This window comes from Podarcis cretensis, assembly GCF_951804945.1.
Source record: "Podarcis cretensis genome assembly, chromosome: 15".
In the NCBI taxonomy this organism is placed as follows: Eukaryota; Metazoa; Chordata; class Lepidosauria; order Squamata; family Lacertidae; genus Podarcis; species Podarcis cretensis.
Window position 1 is genome coordinate 7,464,117 of NC_137185.1, and position 22,449 is coordinate 7,486,565.

The 22,449-nt window shown below is 44.1% G+C and overlaps 1 protein-coding gene across 1 annotated transcript; it reads right to left on the reverse strand.

The window, feature by feature from the left end:
• Positions 1–309: 309 nt before the first annotated feature.
• Positions 310–21,116, reverse strand: HEATR6 (HEAT repeat containing 6). Its single transcript, XM_079955426.1, has 20 exons — positions 20,852–21,116; positions 20,384–20,491; positions 19,175–19,315; positions 18,800–18,915; positions 18,591–18,705; positions 16,552–16,653; positions 15,314–15,451; positions 13,579–13,859; positions 13,191–13,368; positions 12,357–12,563; positions 11,933–12,032; positions 11,192–11,556; positions 10,367–10,489; positions 9,565–9,651; positions 8,928–9,062; positions 8,269–8,391; positions 4,864–4,988; positions 4,071–4,167; positions 2,448–2,652; positions 310–1,323 (listed from the first exon to the last, which is right to left on the reverse strand). The coding sequence occupies exons 1-20, from the start codon at positions 21,077–21,079 to the stop codon at positions 770–772; spliced, it is 3,528 nt and encodes a 1,175-aa protein (XP_079811552.1). The 5' UTR covers positions 21,080–21,116; the 3' UTR covers positions 310–769.
• Between the last annotated feature and the right edge of the window lie 1,333 nt (positions 21,117–22,449).

A 22,449-nucleotide genomic window follows, 5' to 3' on the forward strand; every position in this document is an offset into this window, starting at 1 on the left:
TTCCGGCACCTCTTTTTCTAGAAAAATAGCACTATATATGACGGTAGCCAAACTATATGACGGTAGCCAAACTATATGACGGTAGCCAAACAGGTCATGTGACAAATATGGAAACGTAGAGGAAGGCCCCCTTTCCCTCGGTTTCTGAATCCTCATATTTGGAGAGGAGGAAGGGTTGTTTTTGTTCATTTAATTATTTTAATTATCTAGAACTTTCTGATTAAATTTATTAGTTGCCTGGCAACCCAGGTTTTCTGACCAACCAATAATTTAGAGCCACTAAAATCCAATAAATAAGGTGACTGCATATAGGAAGGGAAAAGTTTATTAGTGATTTATTATTATTAAGCACATGACCCATTTATTTTTCATCAGAACAGAGTTGGCGACTGAGAATCTTTCTTACCAGGTTCTTTCTATTTGGTCTGAATTTGTGTCTGGCATTTAACTCCCCTTTTCGCTGACAGTACTGAACACTCCACTATCTCTTCCCTTTCCTTTAATGCCTGTATCTTCCACTATCACGCTCCCCACTTGGGGAAAGAGTTCTTAGGAACCTGAAAGCCTGCCCCATCCATGTCAAAGTGCACTGACTCATCTACAGAAAGGGGCTTGATTTTACTTGCTGTGTGCTGCTCCTGCTTCTGAGGGACCAAGGCAGCCATGTCTAAGCCTCCTACAGGAAGGCTCAAGGCAGTTTTATACTGACAACAGCAAAGCTGTCTTTTGTGGCACCCGAGAAGATGCCCTCTGCTTAGGCCACATTCCTTTAAGCTTCCGAGAGTCCTGTGGCACTGTTGTGGGCTTCCAATATGTCTTCTAGATAAGCTACTGTCCCCCTTTTCTTCGGGCATCCTTCCAACAGCTCCTCGATACTCCGCACATGCTCAACAGCCCTTTCCAGGAATTTGCTCCTTTCGGGAAAACTCTCACCTATCCCCACTTCCTCTTCGGAAACTCCAGATTTCAAATACTGCAAAATGTACGATCCAATTACTTCTCCATGCTCAGCCACTGCTTTTTCGATGGCCGGCAGGTCCGTCTCGTCTGCCAGGCTCAGCAAATGAAGCAGAGCGTGGCAGAGCTGTGTCCGCAGGCTGGCGCTGTACTTGAACTCCAGGAAGTCTTGGGCTTCCTCACTTCTCTGCAAGGCCACGACCAACGCACTCCAGATCTGGGAGAACTGCTCAGGGGTCCCATAGCACTTCCTTTCGGCTGGCACTGAGAGGGCCGCGGCTGATTTGATGCGGACTTTGAAATTCTTGCAGGACTTGACAACAGAGGTAAGGGCGTTATAGGCTTGGGCGGTCCAAAGGGCTTCTCCTAAAAGAACCAGGGAAAAGCAAGGGTCAGGAGACTGGATAAGGTGCTTCTCGGCCACAATCTGCCAAAAATCTAAGAGACAGGTGGGCTGTTTTGGGGGCTTTTTTTACTCACAGAATGTAGAATTGCTGTAATAAATGTCTAGCTATTGTTGCTATATAAATGACAGCTGTGCTGGCTGCCAATCAGCTACTAGGCCATGTTCAAGGTCCTGTTGTTAACATATAAAGGCCTGAACAACTCAAGACCAGATTACCTGAAAGACCACCTGCCCATGTTCACTTAGATCACCAGTCTTCAACTGGTGGGTCAGAACCCACTAGTAGCTTGTGGCCTGATCCAACGTGGGTTATGACAGGAGCACTACCACAACACAAAAATATGGTAAAAGGTTGGAATGGGTCCCAAAATGCATTTGGGGGTTAAAAATGGGTCCTGGGTCTGAAAAGATTGAAGATACCAACTTATATCACCAGGGAGAAATTCTACTCATGGCGGCACTGCACGCTACAGAATATCATACGGTGGTGACCTGAAAACAAGACATTATCTGTTACTGCCCCTGTACTGTGGAATGCCCTTACTTTCTGCCATATGTGAAGCAGCAATTGCCAGTTGCTTCAGATGTCTTGTGAAGACTTTACCATTTTTGCTGGGGCTTTCTCTGGCCTATAAGACCAGGCCCCCGATTTATTTGTACAAATCTCCTGAACATCTGATTTATTTGCCTTCATTGGGTTTATAAAAAGTTTTTTATTTTATTTTAATGTATGTTTTCATATTGTACGTAGTGTACATGGCTTAAGAGATTCTCAGAATATTAAGTGGTTTTGAAACACTTAAGTAAAATAAAAATGCAATGAATAAATGGAATTTCAGAGGCAGTGTGCCATTGAGTATAAGTGCCACCCTCAGTATAATACAACAGGGGTTTCCGTGGATTCTTACACCATACTGCCTGTGATCTGTAGACCAGGTGCCTTGAAGAGACAAGAAAGGAAATCTTTGCCAATATCCACTCAAAGGACACATGATCCTAGGTCTCATTTTGCACATCCATTTGGGATCAGTAACATACAAGACAAACGAGGCACAGAAACATCGAACCATTGTTTTGCACTCACCCAGCGGCAAGGCAGGATTTTTGAAGACGTTCCCAAGTGCGTAGCAGGCGTTCCAGCAGACTTTCATTCTGTTTTCACTCTGCACTGTAGAGATCAAGGCATGTACGGATTCCTCAATGGGTTGGCTGAACCTGGGATTAGCAATCTGTGACGGCTGCAGAAAATGAAGGAGGTTTCCAAGGGCGCGGACAGCATTGCTTTTCACCTGGAAGAGAGATTTTGAAATTCTGGTATGTGCAACAAAATGCTGGCTGCCACTGCCTTCAGTCACAGATTCACCCAGGCTGTAAGATGACTGGCTTTGCCTTTTGTGTCACTGTCTTGGGCCTTTAGGTGACTGAGCATCAGAAACAGGACCTTCTTGGTGGTAGCGCTGTAGGTATGGAATACCCTCCATTCGAAAATCTATCCAGCTCCCTCTGTGGCTTCTTTTCATTGTGAGTTAAAAACAGGTTTTCACACCCAACTACTGCTGGTATTTGTATTGTGTTTTAGATTGCTACTTTTAATTTACTTTTGTGTGCATTTTAAAGAGCTTTGCTTTATTATATGTGTTTGCAAAGCCACGCCAAGTACCTATGAGCTGGAGTAGAAATAATAGTTCCACACTCGATCTGGTGAATCATGCAAAGTCTGGGAAGCAGCTTCAATCTATGTTCCTTAAACTGAGGAGTGCACATATTGAACCAGGTTCAAATTGCAATTCGGCCCCAGAACTTTTCAGAACAACCACTCTCAAGTGAAACTACTCCATAATGTTGCTAAGAGAGGAGATAAACGTTTCAGAGGGACAGCCACGTCAGTCTGCTGCAGCAAAAGAAGAAGTCACATAGCATTTATTTTTGTAAACCTCTTTTTTCTGTAACAATCAAGCAGTATATAAATTTTGATAAATAAAAATAAGTTTAAACACTAACAAATTTATTACGGCATAAACTTTGTGAATTACAAGCCAGTTTGTTTATTTGACAAGACTCGTATACTGCTCAAACAACAAAAACATCTAAGCACCGAAGAACAGACGAAGTTGACTTTAGCTCTGATGAAGTGAATTTTAAACTCATAAAAGCTTATGTCACAGTAAATTTGTATTTCAGGTGCCACAAAAGCTGGAAAGATGGGAAATAAAGAAGCCACAAAACCTGCCCCCTTGTGGCAAGAGGTCATGTGCAGAACTGCAAAGAAGTGCAGTACCAGACTTCACATTCCCCTGAAAAGAACCAGTTTGGAGCTTGCTTACAATCATAGTTGCTTGCCTCTCCAACAATGCAAAATCCAAGCTGGAGGCAGGAAACATCTTGAGGAAAATGTACTGCATTTCCCAAAACACTCCAGCACTTAGTCTATGTGGGACGACAACTACAGGTCCTGCTTTCAACTGCAAAGTCTCACCACTTCAGCCAGCCAGAGTGACATCACTGCCCTCTATGAACGCCCTGGTCATTCCAATGCACTCCTGTTCTGGTCCTGCTGAATGGTTAAGTGGATACCTCAATGCGTCTAAATAACGAAACACATTTTGGCCACCAACTCTGGAACTCTTGGCACTCCCAGTATTTCAAGGGTGTCTGAATCCAAGAGCTACACACAAGTCCACAGCACCACCAAATACAATTTACTTGCCTTGTCTTTGTCCTTTGACGCATCAGTTGCCGACCGCAGCATTTTCAGAAGCAGCAGGTCTGAGAATTCATCCTGGAAACTTTGTCCCAACAACTCCCTGCATTCCCAAAACAGGAAGGGGGGGGATCAAAAGAGGAGAGATCATAATTAGAACTGCTGCAAGAAATGCACACATATTGCCCACCTGAGTAAAAGATGAAACTTGTTAAGTTTGCATCAGACAAAACAGCCCTTGGACTGGCCATTTCAAATTGTGGGAAGGGAATCCACAATTAAATTAGGAATCTATTGATTGTTCTTCTACATACTTCCACTTACTGCTTTTTTAAAAAATAAGAAATGAGTGATATAAATTGAAGTCCCAAAATCAGATTCATTATGGACTACCTGCCCAATTCCTGCAAACACACACACACAATCTCATTAGGACAAAACAGCAGTATCAAAAACCAGGGTCTGGTATAGGCAGGTAGTAGAATTTTAAATGCCACTGGGGAAACAACACACAAATAGACTTGTGTACCAAAACCCATCTTAAAGGTTGGTATCTGGGTCAAACCACTAAAGGGAGAGGACAGGGCCTTTTCTGTGGTGACCCATCAGCTTTAGAACTCCCCCCCCCCCGAGGTGTTATCTTTTTGGCACTGAATAGAACCTTCCCCCTTTCCCGAACACTTGTTTCTTTTAAATTTTAATTTTATGGGGTTCAGTTGCTGTTTTTCCAAATGTCATTTAAATAATGATTTAATAAGATGTTAAAAAAAAAAAGGTCCCAAAGGAGTTTGCTACATACATGTTGATGATCAGAGTGTCTGTCAGGTTGCCCAAGGACCAAGCTGCTTTGGCACGGACGTTTGGAGAACTGTCACAGAGGGAATCCAGGATTGCGTTGGCTGTGTCCGCAACGAACATCACATCCTAAGGATAGATATTGACCATTTTTTTTGGTCCACTTGATTTCACCCTCTTCACCAGGAACCCTGCTTGGCTGATTTTATATATCACAACCCAGCAAGGGATTTTTGTAGGAGGTTCTAGCTCAGCTACCACACAAGGGTGTCTAGATACATTTGCAGCTTTTTAGTTTAGAAAAAAGGTAAGCAGGAGGCAACATGAGTATATAAAATTAAGAGTGGTGTGGAGAAAGTGAGTAATAACAACAAAAAGGTCTCCCTGTCTCCTAACACAAGAATTCAGGGGCATCCGTTAAAAGAAGAATGCTGGAAGATACAGGACAGACAAAAGGAAGCAGAAAGAATTTGCTTCCACACCAGGCAGTGATGGCCACCAACTTAGATAGCTTTAAAAGAGAATTGGCTAAATTCGGGGAAGGCTATCAATGGCTACAAGCCACAATGACTAAGTTCTGCCTCGACTGTCAGAGGCAGTAGGCTCCTGAATGCTAGTGGCTGGAAACCACAGGCAGAAAGGATCCCTATAGGCATCTGGGGAGAACAGGATCCTGGACTAGATAGACCACTGGCTTGATCCACCAGGCTCTTCTTAAATTCTCCTGCTGGTTGTCACTGGCTGAGCATTCTTACTCTGCTTTTACCTACAACTGGCCAAGCTGCTCTTATGGTTACCCATGAGAGGGATGGCGCAATTAGAGAGAACTGAACAGAGTATGGACCATGAGAAAGGACAGGAAATGGGGACAGAAGAAGAAAACTGAAGAGCAAATAAGCCAGCAGTGAAGCTGTAGCCCTACGGATGTCTAAAACACCCATACGCTTCAGATAGCATGTTAATGGTAAGGGATGATGGGTGTTGTAGTCCACCAACATTCTGTCTCAAAACAGCTGTCGGCTACCTGTTTTCAAGAAGCCTACAAGGGCAGGAAGGCAATATCTTTCCCCTGTTTATCCCCAGCAAGTGGGAGTTATGCTGACTTTGGATATGGAGTTCATTTTATTCCTCTTGGCATGGTCACTACTCCTGTGGCAAAGTTGTCCTAGTGATTTAAGCTTTTCAAAAGCCAACCTTCCTTCAGATTTGTAAAGAAGCCTGCAGAAGTTACTAGCCTGCAAACTTTAACAGGCTGCTAAGAGGCTAATTGCCTGAATTTCCATGTTGGCCATGAAGGAAAGTAAGCCCCCTGCTCCTTGGTAGGCAAGGAATCACAGGCTACTGGCCTCTTAGCAGCAGGTTGGAGGAAGAAGAATGGAGTGGTTGCCTGTACGGAATTCCTGGTTGCCTATGACTATCCGGTGCATCACTAAATGCAGAGTTGGCCTTCCTCTACATATTACCGACACTGTATTACATTTTATCCAATATACCCCGTCACCTTGATTGACTGTTAATTACTGACTGGTTGTATGAGGTGCCCAAACTTCACTGGTCTCCTGATAATACAAGGGCCTCTGAGTACATTTTCATCTAATTGGTGCTCCAGCTACTTGAAATCAAGTGCAATTACCCCAAACCGCTAATCTTATCCTTTCACTAATCACAACCTATCATTAAATTAATTGCTTCTCAGTACTCCCCAGTGACCTTACAACTCTAATCTGCTCTTCAGTGTCACGCTCCATTTGTCTTCTCCTTTCTTTGCCATTACTATTATTCATTTAAAGAAAAAAAAAGCCACACACACTCTCTTTTTAGCTTCAGCTGTTTGGGTGTTTAGCTTAGCAGTGCTCTCTGAAAGAGCAGCCTGCTTACTAAAGGACTTGCAAACATAGACGTGAGGTTTGAACAGAAATGCTGATCTCAAGCTGTGCTTTGAGAGCCCAAAGGATTGTCAAGTGAGTAGTTATACTCAGTTATATACAGGAGAAATTTATAATATCCATGTCCCACCCACTGGAGAAGGGGGACATTTGTCCAGGACCCAAGTAGCTAGACCTGTATACTTGCTTCAGTCCCATGTTGAAAGAAGCTAAGAGCAAAAAGGTTCAAAATTTGAAGAGGCTGAAGACATTGGTGCAAATATAGCAGTGATTTTACAGGTGGCTTAATTAAGACTTGCAATCTGCCCTTCGTGGCAAAAGTGACAGAATTTGCATTTGTGTGTGGTGGTGGTGGTGAAAAAACAGAAGATTTTGAGGGCTTTTGGACCCCTTTCATTTTCTATGCAAGTCAGAAATTCAACACGGACATGAATGCATTTAAACATTTTCATGGCAGTGAAAAAGAACCATAAAACCTTATGAAGTGTATGAAATTTGCAGTTGTAAGGGTTAGTGTACAGTCGTACCTTGGTTCTCGAAGGGCTTAGTTGCCAAAACAAATAGGCTCCCAAAACCAGAAGTAAGTGCTCTGGTTTGTGAACGTTTTTCGGAAGCCGAACATCCGACATGGCTTCTGCTTGAGTACAGGAAGCTCCTGCAGCCAATCGGAAGCTGTGCCTTTTCGAATGGTTTCGGGAGTCAAATGGACTCCTGGAATAGATTAAGTTCGAGAACCAAGGTACCACTGTGTATGCATTTTGTAAGTGATACAATTTAAATGACCCACAGCACATGTTTAACGTTTTGTAAATTAAAACGCTGAAGACTGATTTAAAATAGGACAGAGGACTACACTTGCCAATGCCACAGCAAAGTGAGAGACTGAACACACTAGCAGACCTCATCCTCTCATGGAACTCACTGTCATAAGATGTGGTACTGGTCTCTTGTTCTGACAGCTTTAAAGGGGAATCAGCCCTCTTCTCATCCCTGAAGTTGCCTATCTAAAATCTATCTTTTACTGTCAGAAACCCTATGGCCCTGAATACCAATTGCTGGGAATCCCAGGCAGGGAGATCTACTGTGCTTAGGTCCTGCTTGTCAGATTCCGAATAGGCATCTGGTTGGCTAATGTGAGAACAGGATGCTGACCTAGACAGGTCATTGGCCTGATCCAGTGTGCTCTTTTTAAGCTGCTGTTGTTGGACTAGATGGGCCACTTGCCTGATCCAGCAGGGCTTTTGCTATGCTCCTATATAAATTATTATTCTTATGTTGAGTGAAGAATTACATCTTGCCTGCCTTGGATTTCACTTGGTGACCCTGAGTCTAGTAGCTCAAAGTTAGGTTTCATCTGTATGGAAAAAGCAGAAGAGCAAAAAAAAAACCCACAATTCCCCCCCACTAGTAAGTTTTGGGGGCTTATTTACAAGGCTAGACTTAACAACAACACTGTTCTCATTTCATAACAAGATGCAGAGCAAAACCAAAAGGAACAGAGGAAACAGAGATCAAGCTATGACCTGCTGGAGAGATGGGAAGACAACGTAGACCCCAAGCGCACGAGCGGCAGCAGCTTTCACCAGTGGATTCTCACTGTGGTTGAGCCCAAGAAGAATAGTGATGCAGAGGATTTGCTTGTCGCCCTGCCCATCAGCAAAAGGAGAGAAGTCATCAGTCAAACATCACGCAGCCAAACTCATTTTGTTGAAAGGATTTCAGCCCAGGGTTAAAATGGTAACATTAAACAAAAAACAGAAAATATGGAAGTCTAACAGACTGAAGGTACTGCCAAGGGATTTTAAACCAAGTCACAGTGAGCCACAGTAAAGGCATCATGGCAAACCACATTGGAGGATTTGTATCCTGGTGTCCCGCAGGGGTGAAGAACCTGGAGCCCAGGGGAACCTCACCCTGAGCCACACACCACCGCACAGTCACAACCTCTCACCCCAGGCCACCCCTTTCACCAGCCTTGAATCACACCCTCCTTGAATACTTTTTGCCAGGCTGGAATGTGTCTTTGGTCCCTGACAATGCAGCATCTTGCTTGCTTGGATGACAGAGAGGTAGAAACCAGCCATCCTTACCAAGGCAGCGTTTACATCCATTGCTCCACCTACTTTTTGCCTCTTTCATTCCCACAGGAATACTGACATGTAAAGCTTAGCAACATGCTTACCGGGAGACCACTGAAAGCTTCTGGTAAGATGGAAGAGAGAGCATTACAAGAGCTAGTCTGAAGTGTTGGATGTTGGGCGTTTTGGAGTGCACCCAGTAAGGGTCCATTCAGCATTCTAGTCCAGAATGTTACAACCTACAGGGAAAGCAAAAGCCTGGTTGCAGTTATAACCCCTAGGAGTCTTTCAGTAAATTGCTACATAGAATCACAGCACTGGAAGAGATCACTCAGTCAATGCAGGGTTCAATGAGAGCATCCCTAACAGGAGACTGTCCAGGCACTGTCTGTTACATACATCCAGTGAAAGGGAATCCTCCAGTTCTAGCTGTAAGGAGGCTTATACTGAGACTTCACCAAATTCTGCTTCCTTGTAAGTTTCCATCCATTAAGTTCTAACCCTGCTGGTTAGAGTAACAGAGAATAAGTCTGTTCCTTAAACCAGTAGGCATAATATCATGTCTCCCCTTAATCGTCTCTACTCCTGGCTAAAGATACCCAATTTCTTGCCAACTACTTCTTACAAGAGGTGGTTTCCAGACCCCTCACCCATTCATTTATTGCTAAACAAAGGATCTACATTCAGACACTATTTCAAAAGCTTGAAAAATGTAATCAACCACATGCATATTATACACACCAGGTCAACAGGCACCCGTTGATCTGCAGTGACAGCCTCATCTGACTTGTGCTGCTGTATTATACCGACACCAAGCTCATCCAGGAGCTGACAAAACACACATACAAGGAAAATGAATAAACTGAAATACATCCACAAGTATATGGAACAAAACATCATGTGGCTCCTGGTAACTTTCTTACTGATCTGTCTTATTGACCAATTCCCATTCCCCCCCAATTTAGAAAATAAAAAACCTCCAGGAAAAACGACAAGGCAGTCACAATATATATGTTGTTGTGGTGTCCTTTAAATGTTGTTTTTCAAGTTATAATATGGAAGCTGCTGTTAGCTTAACTGGACGGCCTTTTCAACTATGGAATTTAACTTGTATAATGCCCTCCACAGAGATGCTCGTCTGACAGCCACACAATAGTGTTTTACCAGCCAGGTAAAGAATGCTCTTCTGTTCTTACAGGTCTCTTAAACACAATGAGTACAGTCATCTGGTACTTTTAGATGCTTGAACCAAATTATTCCTCTTGCAGGTTTTTAGATTTTAGCTGCTCTTATGCTAGGTTCCTCCACAAACACACACCAGTGTTATTTATAAATTGGTGTTGCTGTCTTTATTGCCATTTCTTAAATTTTGATTTGTTATTACATGGGTTTGTAAACTGCTCAAAGAGCTAGGCTGAATATATATGAATTCCTGTACTCAATGAACAAAAAAGTGCATTTATCTGAAACCAAAGAAGTTTGGACAGAAGCTATTTTTTTTACCATACAACACCAACATTGGACAAACTCTACAAGCTCTTACTTTTGCCCCGTGGAGCTGGATAGATGGATCTGTTTCCTCCATGCACTTACAAGCCACTTCACCAAGCTCTAGCAGATAGCTCTGGGAGACTGAGAAATACCCCTTGACAAGTAGGGCTAGGACCTGTAATAGATAAAGATGGAGAGAAAAGCATGTGTCAGATAAACATAGGCAGCTACATGACTCCAGCAGTGGGAATCCTCTGGGTCATGGGCCAATCCTGGTCTGTCAGTATCTGCATCTACACAGCTATAAAAAACACTCTGAAAACGCTCTGCAAAAAACTGTTTTAAAGTTCACAATGGAAAATTTCATAGTGTTCCAATTTTAGCTCTACACCATTGTCACAGTGTTATAACGCATTTATAACTTTTTTTTAAAAAAAACTAATGTAGCTTAGTCCTGGGTCTAATTTAGTCTGCAAGGCCATTTCCCCAAAACCACACCCACCTGCTTATCAACTGATGTCACTTAAAATGTCACCTGATGGGCAGGAAGACAGGGATAATTCCTGTATTGGCTGTTCTCAAAGGGCACAGCCAGAGCACCATAATGTAATAGCCCCCAACTGAGCAGTTCATAAGTTGGGGCTGAAGCCTGATTCAGGAGGGGTTTTTGAATGGAAACGCCTGCTAAAACAGAGGGAGAAAACTTCATTTTGGCAGCGCCTTGCAACCAACTTCCCTGTGACATCAGGTGATCAACAGGTGGGCTAGCATGTGCTTTCCGACTGAGCTATGGTCTTCAATGTGCCAGAGGACTCCCTTCTTTTAACTGTAGGAAAAAGGAGGCTACCATTCTGGTCATCTAGCCTCATTGACTTACCTGCAAGGACTCCAGCCGAACTGGAGAGGGTTCGTATATGCTAGTGGCTGGCAGGCAGCTGGTGTCGCTATCTGAGTAGCTGTCTTCCTTGGGCAGCACAACCAGAGAGATGCAGAGATTTAGGAGCCAGCAGGGCTCTGCTGGTTCTTTTCCCACAGCAAGGGGCTCCTCTCCTGGAGCTGCTGGGGCTTCTTTGCGCCATTCAGGTACGTCAGAGCGTGTAACTGAATGCTGTATGGCAGAGCGGCCATCACTGAGCCCTGAAGAGCTGGGAGGCTGCAAAAGGCGGCGAACCTCCGGCAAAGGAGCCTGAGCCGATACAATGGCTCCTAGCAGTGTGAGGCTTAACACTCGAACGTTAACATCTAGTAGAAAGAAACAAAGAGCACCTGTGAGGCAGCTGCAGTAAAGGCCACTACCTTGTATGCATTGTATAGTCTGGCATCATGGTAAGTCTTAAAATGCAGAGATCAGCAACTGGAAGCCCTAGGGCCAAATGTGACTCCCCCTGGCTAGCCCCCTGTTGCCAACCCAAATTGGGGCTTTCCAATTCGTGAAGCAGAAATATTTGACACCATTCCCCAGGGTTTCCGGCAGCAACTGACAAGTACACCGATGGGTTACATGCCATAATGCAGCAGTCAGTTTCTCAGAATGGAAGTTTAATACACAGAAGACCATTAACATGCAAGACTGTGGCACAAACCCACACCCCCAAGGAGAACCGGGACCTGCGCATACCTTTGTGTCTAATGTATGGCTTTATCTGGTGCCATACTCTTGTCAGCAGCCCAGGCTTCAGACGGCTGTATGGTGCGTTCGATACCAGATTGGCAAGGCACTGGAAACGTGCAAGGAAAAGAGAAGGTGTTAGCAAGTCACTTAAAAAGCAGACACCATGTATGCTTCTTGTGTATTAGTACTCACAGAAGGACTGTCTTGGGCAAGGACTAGTAGCAGTAATAGGCTTAGTAATCCTTATTTCTGGTTGTCTATGGATTAGCAACAAGACCATAGCCATCATGGCTAATAGCCACTGATTATGAGAATCTGCACAACTGCTAGAGAAACAATGCATGCTGCAAAAAATTACTTTTAAAACCTGCTGGCGAGCAAACTAGTAGAATTGACAACATAAAGGGAATTCCTGCAGGCAAAGGTTTACCTTGATTATTTGGGTGAGCGTCTGGGAAGAGGATTCAGCCACCAAGGCCAGCAGCAGACAGCGGTGGAGCTCTCGGATGCTGGATGCAATGGAAACCGAGAAGGGTGTGAAGGCTCTCCGGTGATCAACTGCATCTTCAGCAATGGAAAGGAACTGCTTGGAGCCTTCCAAGATGGCCGAGAGAACTTGGAGGGCGCAGGCCCGTGTCTGGAAGAGGGAGGGATTCATTTCATGGGAAAGACAATAGCTCAATGGTAAGGCAAAGACCCTACAGACAGATGGTCCTGGGTTTGATCCCTACCATCACCTAGTTAGAAGGAACAGAGATCAGGCAATGGGGAAAGACCCTGGAGAGCCATGGCTGGTCAAAAATAGACAATGCTGGGCTGGACTGATAAAGAGTCTGACTTGGTATAAATCAGCTCCCTACAACTTAATAATGATGATAATAAAATAAGATCGCTTACACATCAAAATGGCTTCTAAGTGGTTTACAAGATCAGTTATGAAATCCATGCACAATTAGAATACACAATAAAACAAGCCTGCTATAAAGTGTTAATAGTTTAAAAAAAAATTAGATTAGGTAAGACTTGAACTTGGGACTTCCCAAACAGGTGGAAGAGCCAGTGGAATGCCAATACTGATGAGGCCTCTCGTAGTACAGCCACCAGTGAAAAAGCCTACCTCTTTGTTACCACAAGGCACAAGTGCTAGCACCAAAGCTGGGTATTCAAGGGATAAAGAGGACAGGCAGTCTGACATGGAAAGGTTGGATAAACCAAGAATGAAAATCCGCCAGTGAAAGTCTACAGCTGCCAGTGACCTTCTTACCTTTGGAGAAGGATCTTTTAAAGCAATAGTCATCAAGGATGCAGACTGTGGGCTTCCTATTCCAGGCACATCGGGAACAAACGCTGACCAGTAACCATAGAGGACTTTCTTCTCTATTGATTTCACAGTGGAAAGGAAGCAAGTTAAAGCCCCTTGACGAACTTTAGCTTGGAAAGACCTTGCACAAAACAAGAGAATACATTTTTAGGTGCACAGAACAGATAATGGATTTAAAAACCTGGATTAGATTTATTTATTTATAAAAAGTATTTATATACCGCTAAATCATAAAAGATATCAAAGTGGTTTACAACATCGAAAAGATAAAAACCATACAATAATAGTGTTAAAAATAATCTTAAAGTATACCTTGTAGGCTGACACCAACCTTGTTTTACTCTGCATCCCCCCTTCAGCATCAGAATACTCCGAGTCGCTGCTGCTAATTCTTTTCCAGCCCAAAGCACTCAGAGGTACATGGTCATTCCCAAATGACGAGTGTGTATCACTGGAAGCTCGATTCCAGACATCTGAATCAGAATCTTGCAGTGCATCTCCACGTAACTTCTGCTTCTCTGGTTTACCTCCTCTGTCACTTTCTGGCTGCCCTTTCAGCTCTTCCTCCAACTTTCCCTTCTTCTGCTTCCCTTTGGGCTTTTTCTTCCTGCTCTGTTGTTTGAGAAGAGAATCATGCACAGAGAGGGGTAATCAGAGTTTTGGTTTTATATAACAAAACAAGAATAATCTGCATCAGCAACCAGAGTACAACAACTTCCCCTAACCTCTTCAGCACAATTTAAGGTTTTATTCCTGCATGCCCAAGAAAGCATCTTGTCAGAAATGTCATTCATATACAAAATTTGATCACTGATATGTATGTGGGTAATGCTTTTCCTGAGTGCTCAAAGAGCTTAACACTTTCCCCCAGAAATCCCGATGGCTCTGTAGAGGAGATCAACATTATTAACTCCAGACATAATGGAAATTATAAAATGCAATGTCACTTTGAATCTGGCAACAATCTGACTAAACAGTCTAATCTTGGATGCACAAGGAATCAAGGAGAAATAACTGGCTACCAGATTCAGTCTAAATCTACACAAACACACACACGCCCTGTGTTACAGAGGAGACACTGTGATCAATAAAAAGTGCTTTGGCTGAGCTCACCCTGTACACTGAGGTGCTATTTGAACCAGAGGCTTCTAGCTCACAGCTCATGTGGTTAACCATCACACAACTTTTTCTGAGGAAAGTCTGGCCCCTTTCAAAGTAGGCAAAACTTTCTTAAAAGGGTAAAAGCAGCCTCTTTGCTTATTCCCTTCAAACTCCCCCTCAAGCCGCCTTTGCCAAAACCCGATTCCAAGGCCATGCTGAAACTCAGCTTGTAGTTAAAACAGTCATCTGTACGGAAACAAAAGCATATCCCACCCATTGACCTGCCTCTCCTTCCCCTGAATTCTGTAAACTCCCATGCATTTAGAGATTAATGATTCTAGACAAGCATACAAACCAGGGGAGTGCAGGGCATGTATTTTTACTATTCTGTTTTATAGATGGCCCCCTGCCCTTCCTGTCCTCTGTCGCAAAGTGTCATTGCCTAGACATCCTTAAAACATGGTGAAGCAGAGGCCAGCGAGTGTATTAAAAATGTGCTCAGTCTGTGTGGATGCAGCGTTTGAACTATTTTTAAATGGTAAAGGTAAAGGTAAAGGTACCCCTGCCCGTACGGGCCAGTCTTGACAGACTCTGGGGTTGTGCGCCCATCTCACTTAAGAGGCCAGGGGCCAGCGCTGTCCGGAGACACTTCCGGGTCACGTGGCCAGCGTGACATCGCTGCTCTGGCCAGAGCCAGAGCCAGAGCCGCACACGGAAACGCCGTTTACCTTCCCGCCGGTAAGCGGTCCCTATTTATCTACTTGCACCCGGAGGTGCTTTCAAACTGCTAGGTTGGCAGGCGCTGGGACCGAGCAGCGGGAGCGCACCCCGCCGCAGGGATTCAAACCGCCGACCTTTCGATCGGCAAGTCCTAGGCGCTGAGGCTTTAACCCACAGCGCCACCTGCGTCCCTTTTTAAATGGTAGATCTACACAAATGAAAGATCAATACAAAAATATGTTTACCCCAGTCATTTTAGCATTTCTCAGGTCTGACTTCTCCTGCTTGTCTGGCGACCTGCTGTCATATTGAGGAAGCAATGCTGGATATAAAACGGCCGGCATTTCTATGTTCAGTCCAGGAAGCCCATGGAACATGCACTTCTAAAATGAGAAACAACACCCCACCCCCTATGAGAATTGCATTATTTGGTGACAGCAAATCAATGCTCAGTGGGTCCCTTCTTCTTTTTGGAAATGGTCTACTTTAGTGGCTCCAGACAAAAGCTACCCTCCTCTTTCTTCAAGGTGTCTCTGGATTCCCGTGTCATCCCTCCTAAATCTTTTGCTAAACATTCCTAAATTCACTTCAGATTTCTCACTATACATTAAAAAAACGCAGCTTTGCTACTCTAAAATTCCTTGTAGGATTTTTAAAGCATGCCAACCAAATCTATCCATGCAAACTCAGCTGAAAACGCCCAGCTAGAACCTGCCCACATAAGCTGCACTCAAATGTAAAAGAAGAAGATGATGATGAAGAAGAAACCATGGTTTATCCTAATGGGAATTAGCCTAACCTCCACCAGAGGCTCACGTGTTCCCTGTCTCTCCTCTGGCACAACCATAGAGAGATCAGAAGCTTTTGCTTTCATTTTAGGTTAGTGAGTTTAGCCCTAAAATGTGGCAAATCTTAACTATGGTTTGTGGGAAACGTTGCTTTAATAATCCATGGTTTAAAATGGACTTGCTTCAAATGACCACAGATTAACAAGTTTGCTGATTAAAGTGACACAAAGGACAGTTAATTAAAAAAATGGAAGTGAGAGTTTCCCAAGTCTTCCTTGCAGCTGCAATAAAGGAGAGGGGACAGGGCAGCATTCAAACCTGGGGGAGGGGGTGGGGAACGAGGCTCATTTCTGTCCTGATACACCAGACTTCCCCATCTGATGTACTTTGGATGTTGCTGGACTAAAACTCCCAAAATCTCAACTGTAGTCTAACAGATCTAGAGAACACCATGTTTGGAAATGCTTCGATACACTACAGTTTTATCATGATGTCCAAACTCAAGACACAAATCTAGTCCTAGAAAGTGAAGGAATTTCAAAAGCAGACTGCAATAATGGAATACAGGAGGTTGAAAGGCAGGATCTTATTGCTAAGACAAGTATTTGCAGTGCAGATTATGAGAAGCATCCTGGCCAGAAAGTTCACCTTCCTCTGTGACAAAGGGGAAAGGACTTCCATTTTAAACAAGTCACCTTTAATACAGCAAGAAGGGAACCCAGATGATCAGTTTGTGTCAACTTCATCTTCCCACCATTTAAGAGTAACTGGATTCCTTTCAAGGCATTCTGCAACAACTAGAAGACCAGGGGTGGGGGAGAGAACAACAACATTAGCCACTTGGCCCATCAACTTGGCACTGTGTGAAGTCACAATGTTGTAGCACATGATACTATTAGTGTAAAGCATCAAATTTCATTGAATTTCATCTGCAAATCTTTCCCAAAAGCCAGAAAGTATTTCACAGCATCACACCCAAATTTAGTCACAAGCTCAGCATGTGGCTTTGACCAAATAAGAATCTTTGGGCCTATGATACAGGACTGCACATTAAATCAATTTCAAAATGTTATCAGATTGTTTCACCGGCAAGATCTGCAACATTAAAAACAGGAAAGTAAGAGGAGTTGGCCAACTAATTATGAGTTCCAAGCAAACTCATTGGAGAGGGATATAACTGTGAAACAGAGCATATGCATTCCATTATATGTCATCCCAGTTCCAGTTAAGAGATTTCCTGTACTTCGGACAAGGAAAAGACTTCTTTCCGAGAACCTGGAGCATTTTCCAAAACATGACTGCAAGCAAAGCTGATATGCTCCTTCAGCAATAGGTTGACCACAATTTAAGACAACATGATGACCAAGTACAACAATGCAATATCAATATAAACTCTTTATATAATCTATACGGAACATTGAACAATATGAAAAACCAAATAAACAGAAATCTTATAAATCTCTGAAAGTCACAAAATGTGCACTCTTGATGGATTCTCTTGAAAACATAGAACCAAATAAACATGAGTCTTATAAGTCTCTGAAAGTCTTTGTAGACTAAGCAAGTCTCTGAAAGAAGCAATGGGTCAGATTCTTATCTGATGAAAAGAAGCTGTAAAGCTTTGTTTTATGATGTCCGATGCTGCCGAAGTGGTCTGCAAACAGACATAGTGAACAATGATTCCGGATATACCCACTGTTTTGTAGAATTCTTCTTCGGCACAGCAGAAAGTTATAACTTTATGACCACTGCTCCATTGATATTGCTGTTACACAATTCCATTCACCATATAGATGGGTTTATGAAGCATTTCTGTATCCTTCTGCTGTGCTGAAGAAGAATTCTATGAAACAGTGGGTATATCTTTCAGAGACCTGCATAGTCTACAAAGACTTTCAGAGACTTCACAAAAAAAATTCCTTCCAGTAGCACCTTAAAGACCAACTAAGTTAGTTCTTGGTATGAGCTTTCGTGTGCATGCACACTTCTTCAGATACACACGAAAAGCTCATACCATGCACACGAAAGCTCATACCAAGAACTAACTTAGTTGGTCTTTAAGGTGCTACTGGAAGGAATTTTTTTTGTTTTGACTATGGCAGACCAACACGGCTACCTATCTGTTTCAGAGACTTATAAGACTCATGTTTATTTGGTTCTATGTTTTCAAGAGAATCCATCAAGAGTGCACATTTTGTGACTTTCAGAGATTTATAAGATTTCTGTTTATTTGGTTTTTCATATTGTTCAATGTTCCATATAGATATATAAAGAGTTTATATTGATATTGCATTGTTGTACTTGGTCATTGTGTTGCCTTGGATATTACTGATAATTGTTCACAACACAGGTGTTTAATTGTTTGGTTACACAATTTAAGACAGGCACAGAGAATCTTCTTCAGCCCAAGGGCCACTTTCCCACATGCACAACCTTCTGGGAGCCATATGCCAGCAACAGGTGGAGCCAAAACAAAAAGCAGGCATGGACAGAGCAGGTGGTGTCAAAAATGGCACAAGTACACCACAAACATACATGTATGTTCAACACACATGCAGACTCTTACCCTGCTCCAAAGCAATTAGGCTTGGGAAAAGGAATGTTATTGTTAAATAAAAGGGACATTGCTGTAGGGCATTGCTGCATTTTACAGTTGAGGAAACCATCCCCAGAAGTGATCAGGAAAGTTGCTGCTTACCAGTGTGTCTCAGACAAAAGGGCCACATTTGCTTACCATGCAAAAGGTGATGTCATCCACCCCAGATCCTTTTGAAGACTGTAGGACACTAAGAAAAGTCTGAAAGCAGAGTTCTCTATAAGGTTCCTCCAGACCTGATTGCCCAGGTGTGCTAAAAAACAACAACAAGCAGTTAAGCCCAAATCAGAGCAGGCGAGAACGTCTATTACAGAGAAAAAAGACACCACCAGAGCAGTTTTCCTTACCTGAGGCAGAGATTTGCCATGCTAAGCACTGCGGCCCTCTTAAGCTCGGAGTCGGTCTGAGCAGGGCTGCTGAGTTGCACCAGAAGTCCATTTTCTCCCAGCAAATCCGGAAGATACTAAAAATATAAAATACCAGTCCCCACACTGCTAGATACATGAACCAATTATTATTATTATTATTCAAATGAAAACGGCTTAATATCTCATAATATCCTGAAGCCAAAACAGACTAATACTCAGCTGCATGAAAGATAAAAATAGAACAATGATGAGGGGCCCCAACATGACATCCTCAGACACCCCCCTTGGCAACTGCTAAGGCTCCTGAAACCAGATGACTGATAGGGGAATGGTTCCACCTTGTTCTCAACCCACCTTTTGGCACTTAGATCCAGTGTTGTAGACAGAAGCTGCCAAGGCCTGCAGGATTTCAACATGCGTCCAAGTGCTGCACTGCTTCAACGCAGAGATAAAATAAGGCAGAAGATACTTCAGACTCTCCTCATCAACTATAACCTGTGATTGTATAAAGAAATTGTTTTAAACCTCTATGACATCTCACCTTACCTTTTCCTAAATTAAAAAGTCCTAAATGTTTTCTCATATGAGAGTTGTTCCAGCCCCTTGATCTTATTTGTTGCCCTTTTCTGTACTTTTTGCAGCTCTACAATATCCCTTTTGAGGTGAGGAGACCAGAACTGCCCACAGCACCCCAAATGTAGTCACATCATGGATTTGTATTGAAAGGAACGGTATCAAAAATTTATCTAACCATCCCTCAACATGGTGCCTTTTTCATAGGTGCGGCATAATGAGTCATCATTCTCACACGGTTATTCCCAATGAACCCCAAATCTCAGACCCCATTCATATGAAGTTAGGACTTCTTGCCCCAATGTCCATAACTTTATACTTGCTCAGGAAACTACCTGAGATCAGACTAGTCCACCTAGCCCAATACTGCTTGTTCCGACGGGCAGCACCTCTCCAGGGTAACTGGCAGAAGCCCCTCTCAATACCTGCTCATGATCCTCTTTATAACTGCAGGTGTTGGAGCATATACTCTACCAGTCACCTACGGACCCTTCCCATTTCAGAGAATAATAATAATAAATAATAAATTTTATTTATATCCCGCCCTCCCCAGCCGAAGCCGGGCTCAGGGTGGCTAACAACAATCAAATAATCCAACATTCTAAAAACATTTCGTTATAAAAATTAATTAAAATCAAATTGATGGCAACCGTTAAGCAAAATTCTGTGCGGATTGCCAGAGGAGGGAGTCAGGCTGCACCCTGACCAAAGGCCTGGTGGAACAGCTCTGTCTTGCAGGCCCTGCGGAAAGATGTCAGGTCCCGCAGAACCTGCGCTGCAGTATCTATTGCAGTATTCCACAGAACTCGGAATACTGCAATAAATACTGCCGCGCAACAACCATTCAGTTGTCTGGTCCCAGAAACAGCTGAGCAAAAACCACACGGGGGCACAAACATTGCACATGTGTGTGAACGCACACCTAGCTTCAATTCACACACTGGATCAGAAAGTAGGGGAGGCCGGGGTGGGAGAAATTAATTTTCTTACCGGAAATCTGTTAAGCAAGTGATGAATCAGCTGGCAAACTTTGTTGACAAGGTGTTCTTGATTAAGCGGTACAAGCTTGCAAGCCTGAACAAGTAGATCACAGACATCCTGCGAAGTAAGGCACATTCAAGATTTTTAATTTTTTATTTTTAAAATTGACTTTATATGCCGCCCTATACTAGGAGGTCTCAGGGCGGTTCTCAGAACAGAACATGCGTTTCCAGCTGGCCTTTCCTCCCAAGGAGCTGACAACCCGACCCCACTTCATCTTGTATCCTCACGAGGACCCTGCGAGGGAGGGTGAGGGAAGAGAGATTAGCCCATCGTAAGTTGCCCACCCAGGTTCATGGCTCGGGGAGGATTTGAACCCCGGGCTCTCCCGTCCTGAACTCTCCGCCCTCCCGCCCCCATTGCACCCCGCTCCCCCCCTTCATGCGCCCCCGCCCACCTCTACACCCTCCTCCTCACCTCCGGCCTCGGCGCCCCCGGCCCCGCTCCCCCCGGCCCGCAAGTCTCGGAGATGAGCTGGTCGAAGAGCAGGTGGAGCTCAGTGCGGCGGCCGCTGTCGCCTCCCGGGGCATGGCTGGCGTCGCCCCCGAGCCGCAGGGCGCTAAGACGGGCGAGGTAGCGCTTCAGGAAGGGCGCGGGTTCAAGTCCCGCCGCTCCCTCTCTTAGCCTTGCGGCCTCGGCCGCCATTTTCCCAGCTCGGCTGCCGGTTGCCAAGGCGACGGAGCCGCGCAGCCGGAACTTCCGGTGGAGAATGGAAAAGCCGCCATTAGCCGTGCCCGAGTCTCAGTGGGCGCTACTCTAGGCGGCGACGTCTCTGTGGTGGAAAGCCCCGCTAGGCCAGGCGTTGGAATTCGCTTCTCTGGGCAGGCCTCACGTCCTCGAGCGCCCCCTGGTTGCAGCTTGGCATTTGGCTTGTAGGACTTAAGTCTGAAACTAAGCAAACCACAAAACTATGACACAGCTGGACATTGCTGGCTGATGTAGTCCAAAATATCCGGAGAGCAGCTCATTGGCAAAGGCTGGCACAGACACTCGATGATACTGGCGATCGCTGTTTTAAGTGTCTCGGTTTGCACAGCACGGTTTGGACAGCATTGAGATTTGTAACACAAGCTTCTGTTCTGGAGGATGGGTGGGGAAACACTATGAGCTTCAGATTAATCTCCTTGTATAATCTCCACCATCTCTCTGTTGAGCTTAAATTATTATCCGCTACATTAAATATTTTTATCCCTTCACCATACCCCTAAATTGTTGTCTCCCCCTTCCTTTTTTTGCTCCTTGCATTTCCCTCTCCCTCCGTGTTAGTCACAGACACACAAATGACTGAAAAAAGCAAAACAAAAAACGCCCGGGTATATTTGCAACCATCTATCTGCCTAAAAGCTGCAATTTTGCCTTCACAACAGTGCTGCTGATCGTTCTCTTTTGCATAATGTGTAAAAGAGTGCTTCGTGGCGGCTGTATAAACTTTAAAAACAAAGGCCATGATCCTTGACAAAACGAAGATGTTTTTTCACATGCCTTTGACTCCAGTATGCTCAGTCTTAAAACTCCCCCCCAGTGGGTTAAAAATGGGTGCTTCATTTTGGCTGGATCTGCCCTGTTCCCCCCCCAAAAAAAAACGGCAGCAGAAATGCCATACAGCCTATCTTATCATATTTCTGAGAATGAGGGTGGACATGTTTGAGAGGGGGCAGTCCTCTAATTGAAGTTCTGTCCGTCCAAGTATCATCTCAGGACCATGTACCCTAAGAAGGGGTGGGGTGCTGAAGGACATAAGAGGTGTGCTGTTCTCATGGTGCCCGACCAGATGCACCTGGAAAGCCTGGATCTGCCTAACATCACCCTCCCCATTTGTGGTCCTTAGCAATTGTTATTCAGAGGCACACTGTTATGTACTGAAGTTCTCACCCTGGGCCAGCAGGGGGATACTGATTCAGTTTTCACTCAGGTTCACATATGCAAATAAGGAATTGAAAGTGACATTCAGTGATTGGATAATTACAGAAAGTTGTTACTGTTGCCTTGTAGTTGAGCTCTATATAAGCAGGTTG

Excerpts from the sequence above, each read along its gene's own strand:
- HEATR6 (XM_079955426.1), bottom strand. The coding sequence starts at position 21,079 with ATGGCGGCCGAGGCCGCAAGGCTAAGAGAGGGAGCGGCGGGACTTGAA. Across the intron at positions 20,492-20,851 it reads CGGGGGCGCCGAGGCCGGAG|GATGTCTGTGATCTACTTGT; the intron begins GTGAGGAGGAGG and ends CTTACTTCGCAG. Across the intron at positions 4,989-8,268 it reads TCTTCCCATCTCTCCAGCAG|GATGTGATGTTCGTTGCGGA; the intron begins GTCATAGCTTGA and ends ATCTATCCTTAG.